The sequence below is a fragment of the Montipora capricornis genome, chromosome 8 (assembly GCF_036669925.1).
Source record: "Montipora capricornis isolate CH-2021 chromosome 8, ASM3666992v2, whole genome shotgun sequence".
In the NCBI taxonomy this organism is placed as follows: Eukaryota; Metazoa; Cnidaria; class Anthozoa; order Scleractinia; family Acroporidae; genus Montipora; species Montipora capricornis.
Genome location: NC_090890.1, coordinates 43,492,365 through 43,499,864, shown reverse-complemented (window position 1 = coordinate 43,499,864; position 7,500 = coordinate 43,492,365). Strand labels below are relative to the sequence as shown.

The 7,500-nt window shown below is 37.4% G+C and overlaps 1 protein-coding gene across 1 annotated transcript in view; it reads left to right on the top strand.

Annotated features, from left to right (window-relative positions):
• LOC138059721 (serine/threonine-protein kinase/endoribonuclease IRE1-like) overlaps nucleotides 1–7,500 on the top strand; it is a 24,340-nt gene that overhangs the window by 5,793 nt on the left and 11,047 nt on the right. Inside the window, exons 5-13 of the mRNA XM_068905326.1 lie at nucleotides 800–872; nucleotides 1,603–1,737; nucleotides 2,512–2,554; nucleotides 2,933–2,988; nucleotides 3,093–3,152; nucleotides 3,948–4,137; nucleotides 4,734–4,815; nucleotides 5,617–6,057; nucleotides 7,438–7,500. The exon at nucleotides 7,438–7,500 is cut by the window's right edge and continues 46 nt beyond it. Of these exons, the coding sequence (XP_068761427.1) occupies nucleotides 800–872; nucleotides 1,603–1,737; nucleotides 2,512–2,554; nucleotides 2,933–2,988; nucleotides 3,093–3,152; nucleotides 3,948–4,137; nucleotides 4,734–4,815; nucleotides 5,617–6,057; nucleotides 7,438–7,500 (1,143 nt within the window). The remainder of the gene's footprint in view (nucleotides 1–799; nucleotides 873–1,602; nucleotides 1,738–2,511; nucleotides 2,555–2,932; nucleotides 2,989–3,092; nucleotides 3,153–3,947; nucleotides 4,138–4,733; nucleotides 4,816–5,616; nucleotides 6,058–7,437) is intronic.

Genomic DNA, 7,500 nt, shown 5'->3' with positions numbered 1-7,500 from the left:
AATCGCTAAATCAGTTGGTATTTTATCCAGGACGCGTTTCTACTTATCTTGTAAGACCAAACTTATGTTGTACTATACATTAATTTATCCATACATTACTTATTGTAACTCTACGTGGTCGTCCACTTATGTATCTAATTTAAATAGAATTTATTATCTGCAAAAGCGAGTGGTGCGATCTGTGTTTCAGCTTAAAAATTTTGAACTGAACTGTATCTCTTCTTAATATGTGCTTCCTTCTAAATTTTCCCCCCAGATTTTGAAGGGGACAAATTGTCCCCTTTGCCATATTTTAAGGGACAATTTCAATATTAGTGCGGGATTGGCACAATGGCACGGCCTGGCTCAAACCCTGGATAGCCATGTTAAAGGCGGGTGAACTCTTATCCTGGTTTCTGTTTTATGGAGGAACTCAAGAAATTCTATCTGTCTCTTGAACAGGACACTTGTTAATTAACAGGATGATCTCCCCTGAATGCAATTCAGTGAAAAGGTGGCAGGATATTTATGTCATAGCAGGAATATTTCTTGGAAGCTTGGTCTTCTCATTAAGGGACCTGACAGCTGAATCTGATATTTTGGACAGCGAACCATCATTAAAAAAATCCTTTTAACCTTAAAAGTTTGTAGTTTGTTAGCATTTAGCCATTGAAAAAGTCTCTTTGTTGATTAAATCAGTAAGCTACTGGCTCCGTGTGACATCCTTGCTAAGTTGTTTGCAAACAATTAAGTCATGATCTTACATGAAAGAAAATCAGTTAACTGATCGCTCTTTTCACACCATTTTTGTTGCTTGCAGAAACTGCCATTTTCAATACCTGAACTTGTGCGTGCATCTCCTTGTCGAAGTTCAGATGGGATCTTGTACACAGGTTTGTGAGTTTAAATTTACTATGGGTTTGCACATTTCTTGATGAGGGCACTCACAATCCATGATTGCGATCACAGGCAGAACTTATCCTAATCTCAACACAATGAATCAACTCAGATTTTCACCTCTCCTCTCCTGGTTGGGGTGTTTTTCCCAGCCATAGTTTCCTTTTTTCAGAGGCATATGGTGAGAAGACTTGCTTCCCACCACTTGTTGCCATTTAAACAACTTCTAAAGAGATAATGTGAACCGAAAGTGTCTTGTTCAGTGAAAAGACAAAACGGTAGAGGCAGGTCTTGAGCCAATCTTCCCAGAGGTGAAAAATGTGAATGACTTGTAAACTGCTGCATGATCACACCTCAATGTCATAGAAAACTACACTGGTTCCTAATCATGACAAATTTCACCTCCTAAAATCTGTTAGTAAAAAAGGAAAGACCTTTCTAACAATCTCCTCTCTAATAGTCCATTTTACAGTTGTAGGTAAATTACCTGGTCTAACAAGTGCTTTTCTAATGTTAATGTCTACAGACTAATTAGAATTACAACAACACAATTTATATGATAAAGGCAGTGAGGTCTGTAAGACAAGGTCACCTGCATCTTCTCCGGGATTCATAGTCTAGATCACTGAGCAAACAACTGTAAAATGGCCTGTTAGGCAAGTGGAAAAAAGTTAAACTTTTTGTCAATAATAACTATTATTGTTTTTAATAATACTGTTATTGCAGGTCGTAAAACAGATGTTTGGTATGCTGTTGACTTGGACACTGGAATCAAACAACAGACATTGAAGCTCGATGGAACCGAGACTGTTTGCCCAAGGATGTCTCACAAGAAAGCACCTGTTTTCCTCGGAAGAACAGGTAAATTTTGCCTAAAAGCTCTTGTTTAATATTATTTCACATATTTTGTCAAGCCCACAGGGCTCGAAATTGAGACCAATACAGTTGCATTTGCGACTAAAATATCTGGAGAAGTTGCAAATTTGCAACTTGTTGTCACCTTCGCTCTTTCGAAACAAAAGGGTTAGCAGTTGCCGCTTTGCTGCTACGTTTGTTAAAATAAATAAATGACAAAATTATTTTGTTTCTCGCTGTGAATTTTCTCTGAAGATAGCGTAATTGTAGAGTAATTTAGCTGTGATGTTACGTGCACAGCTCCATTCCTTCGATCATTCGCCATTTTCAGCGGTTTCTTTACACACAAGTATTGCGGGCTCATTTTTTTTTGCTAAACCGCTGACAACACAATGCAGCATGGCGATTTTGCAACTAAGAGATTAAATTTTCGTATCTTGTTGCAAATTGCGACTGGATTTTTTCGTTAATTTCGAGCCCTGCAAGGTAGTGAACTAGTGTGATAAAAAGGGCTTAAAACTGCACCATCTTGCTCACCAATGTGAAATAAATTGAGTAGTGGCAACCAAAATTTCACAACTAGTCACCAATTGGGTGGTAAGGGGAGATTTTTGGTGACCACAATAACTTTTCCTATGGGGACCAAAAAGTTATAAAAGGTAAGATGGCAATTTAATAGCACCTACCGGGTATATAAAGAAAGTTATTTCAGACCCTGATAAGTGCAACAGATATCTTTTGAACTACTGTTAAATTATCAGCTCTCCTTTTGTCTGGCAGAGTATGTCATCACCATGTACGATAGCAAAACCAGAGAAAAGAGGTAATTCATTTTTCGTTATTGCACAGATGAAATGTTAAATCTTTTGGTAAATACGCGAAATTGTTCAAGTTTCTAATATTTTGTCTGTGACAGTGTTTTGTTCACTTTTCTTGCTGGTCACTTTCACGGTACATTAATTAATTTGTTTTTTGAATAAGAATAAGCATGAAGCAGGAAACTAGGGCCATGGGATAGAGCTGCATCACTTGTTTTATAATTTTTCCATTTCTCACCTGTTATGGAGGTTACGTAAAACACTTATTATTATGATGATATGATGAAAAGTACGTCTGATCTATTGATCTTTTTCTGGTAATCTTGTGATAATTATTTTTGGTTATAGATTTTCGGTAAACTGGATTTCTTTGTCTTTTGCAGATGGAATGCTACATTTCATGACTACTCTTCTCATCTTGCCCAAGATGTGGATTACAGTATGTGTTCACGTTCAACAAATCTTGATATACTGATTTTTGTGCAATGCTTTTTTGAAGAACCAGGTAGTGGTGTTGATGCTAATTACAGGTTTTTTTTATAGACTTGCATCACATGTGTTCATGTTCTGATGGGTTTATGGTAACCATGGATGCCTCAACAGGTAAACGCACAGTGCAAAATAAATATATCTTTAGGTGTTTTTCGTGTGTAGTATCGCTGAGTATTTGTAAGACTTTTGCTGTATTTTGACGAGCCTCTAGTGTGAGTCAGAATGCAAACAACGAGTAGAAAATTTCTATACACCAAAACACGTAATAAACTATTTGTCAGCCAATTTTTTTGCACTAATTTTTTAGCAAATAAATTGTAAACAACCAAGAACATGGGACAGATTTGTGTGTGACAAGCCTGGGCAACGTCAGCACCTAAACTAGTCAAACCAGTTCTCTACTGTACAATAACCAAGAGTACAAATAACTAACTGCACAATATCGTGGAATATTTGTACTCATTTCGTGCGATTTCTGTACAATAAGTAATACAGTTGGATAATAAATACCTCTTACTAACAGAGTTCATTGGTCCTTACTGTAAGTTACAAGCTAAGTTTTTTTCTTTTGATTTATGGCCCAAGTGCAAAGCATGTATTGTCTAATTAGTAGAAATGATAGAACTTTCATGCTGGCATCCTATTTTGTATAGATGAAGGTATTGGGGGTAGACTTTAACTTTTTGACTCTCAAGCCGGTCTGAACTGACCACATTTAGTATTTTACTCTACACCATTTTACTTGTCAATGGGAAACCCCCGGAAGTCAATGGCTTAAACCATTTGACTCTGAAGCGGCACCATTGACAAGTAACTTTGTCTGGCATTGGAGTAAAATCTATGTAAGTCTTACACCCAGGGTTAAAATGTTAACAAATAACAGTATTTATTTTTTTGTCTGAACAGGAGAAATTTTATGGACAAAGAACTATGGTTCCCCAGTCGTTGGAATCTACAAAATGGACAATGAAGCTCTGTTAAAAGTCAAAATAAATCACATTGCAAAAGAGACACTTAAACATCTAATTGGTGCCAACACATCAAGTGCATCACATGAGAACACATTCCTTGGGGACAGAGGAGAGATAGTGCTCCAGTAAGCACATGATTAATCTATTCAAGAGTAATATTAGTTTTAGTAGAGGGTTGCACAGTTGATGCGCACATCCAAAATAGTATCATTAATCATGCATTGATTATTTAGCGAATCTGTAGCTTGCTAGCTTGGGGTGCAGGGATGGTGCAGTGGTGAGAGCACTCGCCTCCCACCAATGTGGCCTGGGTTCGATTCCCAGAGTTGGCGTCATATGTTGGTTGAGTTTGTTGCTCTCTGCTCTGAGAAGTTTTTCTCTGGGTATTCCGGTTTTCCCCTGTCCTCTCCCAACATTTGATTTGCATTAATTTCTGAATCATTATTTCACTTCACAGTGTCCCCAATTAGTGCTTCAGCACTTAAAGTACTACTTGAAACTTACATGTAAATAAAGTTCCTTTCCTTCCTTTCCTTGCTCGCTAAATAGTGCAAGGGCACTTCTGAATTAGTTCCTTCCATGGCTACTTATTAATTGACATGAATAATTTTATAAAACCATGATGTGTCGAGGTTGGCGCTATGACATGTATACCTTCCATTTTCCCTAACCCATACCCTAATATTTAAATTCATGTCTTTTCTTTCTCTTCTTTTTTCAGGCCAACATTGTACATTGGGGAGCATGCAGGGGGTCTCTATGCGCTGCCTTCACTTATTGAGGAAGGCTCGCCATTGGTTGAGGTAGGCTTTCTCCCCACTGACACATGAGATGTTAATCTACCAGTATGGGTGAATGATTGACACCTGACCCTTTTTTGCTATATAAACATTAGGTCAAGCATATACCACAAGATTTATTAAGGCATTGATTCTTTCAAAATTGAATTGGTTAATTATTATTTCAAAAGGTAATTGTTACCGCCATCAAAATTCTCTTTCTTTACTGTTTTTGGAGACTTGGACAGTTTGTACATGAAGGTTTTTAACTAAGGTCTCGGGTGAGACCACATGGTTTTGGTGATACTGTGCATGAAATTCTTAGGTTTACTTTGGATTGGTTTTGTGTTAGACATTAAAAGTTTACAAATCAATGTTAGAATTGGAATCTCTAACATTAACATTCATAAACAAAGCGGGACCTGTTTGCAAGCCACCATCATTCACTTAAACACACATCATAACACTGACTTCAGGTATGAAATATGTTATTGGCAATGTTAAATTTCTGCTTTGTTTAGTTTTCAGATCAAATTATTTCTTGACCACTCAAACATGCAATCTAAAACTGTGTAATTTTTTTAAAAGCCAGTGCATCAATAAGATCTTCTGGGGGCTTAATGGAAGACTACCACCTGTGTTTAGAGAACTTGGAATGTATTCTTTATTTTCATTGTTAAAATAACAGCATATAAAGATCTATCTTTTATTGTCCAAAAATGGCTTTTCTTGCCTTTGCAAGAGATGCAACTGGTCCAGGACCTTTTCAATAGTTTTTAAAGCCTGAACAATGACAAATAACAATAATATTATTATTGTTGCCAGGCTAAAGTATTGTTAATTGATGGACCAAAACCAGCAGTTTCGACTGGAGGATCTTCCTTAAGCCATTCCACAGATGCGGCGGTATCCAAAGAAGCATCAGTAAACAATTCCCCTCCACTGCGACGTCCTGTGCAACAACCTAAAGTAATGGAACCAAAGGCTGCACTGTTGTTGGGTCATCATCAAGTGCCACTGGTCGCAAGCCCTCAGCTCCATATAACACACATTCCAGACAAGCTTATACCAATGTATATGCTTCATCACCACCTGCATAATATAAAAAGTGTGCCCAAGAGAATAGAAAAGACCAGCGCAAAGGAAGAGGACCGCCGACAACAACAGGAGATACTGGAGATGATGAAGATCCACCAAAGACTCTTGTACACCATTATAGCAACCATTGGGATTCCTGTGGTACTGCTAGTGGTATTTTATATTGAGGTAAATTCTTGAGTATGATTTGATTACAATCTCGGCCAAGTTGACTAATTCAGATATGTATAAAATGCTCCCAATTAGATGCACACTCGGATTTCAGTAAGTGTCACAAAGTATCCTCTTTCTCATCTTTCCAACTTTAATGTCACTTGAGTCTTGGAATACAGACAATTATTTTAAGGACAGTGCCTACCTTTGTTATTGCGCATATGTTCTGCGCATCTTGAGATATTCAGATTTCCTATGGGTGACGCTCATTAATACAGGGATATTCTTGCGCAGTTCAAGACTATGCGAAGAAAGCAGAACAAAGCAAGTGCTCTTGGTATCCAAAAAGAAAATTGGGGGTAACCATGCATTTTTTGGAGAAAAGTAAGCTTCAATTTGGAAATGAACACCATACATTGCTTTGTATTTTAAAGGTTTTTACAAAGATCGTTGATTAATTATCTTCGAAAATTGTGTGGTTACGCTCAATTTTTTGGATTTCAATAACATTTGTTAAGATCTGCTTTTCCCGCATATTCAGTAACCACACAAAAATAACCTTTGTAGGCACCGTCCTTAAAGTGGACGGGTTAGCATTCCAGGTTAAGTGTTATCAAAACCTATGTAGACCTCTTTCATAATGGCGGCCAAATAAAATATTCTTTTGTTTTAATGCTAATAAGCCCTTCTAGCCTCGCTACGACGAGCAAGTTTCAAAAAAATTTTCGTTTCAAAATGAGGGCAGTAGGTCTAATTAACATAAAGACAAAGTTGTCGCCATTTATGAGAGTGGTCTTATGTTGTTCCATTTTTCGAACTTTTTGGACCATACACTGTACCTTGAAATGATTTGCTAGCCTACCTCACTCAATGCAATTTTAATCAGAAAGAACTGCAAATAGCTCAGTTGTTGCAACATTGCTTTTAGGGGAATAAGATTTTCTTCATGAAATATTGTTTTAAAATATGAACAAGGAAGTTCAAATGTCTCAGTGATCTCTGTCCAGGATTGTGGATTAGCGCTTATCTTGCTTTGAACAACTCATCCCACTGTTTAGTTTCTTGTGCTGGGTGTGGAGAGAGTACCATTGCAAAATACCAACTCCATTTCCACCCAGGTTTGTCTTCTCTGGCTTTTTTCTGTGTTGGGCTGATGGAAGACTGTGACAATGCCTTTGTGCAAGATCCCTGTCTGTTTCATTGCCACCTGAGCAAGCCCCTCTTGTCTAGATAGCACAGTGGGAAAAAAAACAATGCTTTTTGAAGTTAGATTATCAGCTGGTTAGGGTTTGGAGACTGGCTATCAGCTTGCACCATTCTCATATACAAAACCAATAGGTTAAACCTTTCATATGCTTAAAATACTTCATGTTCCTTTTTTTCCCTTAATCATAGAGATCAACAAGACAATATTCAGAGTCTTCCAGAGGATCTTCTTTGCCAGGTTCAAGACAAAAA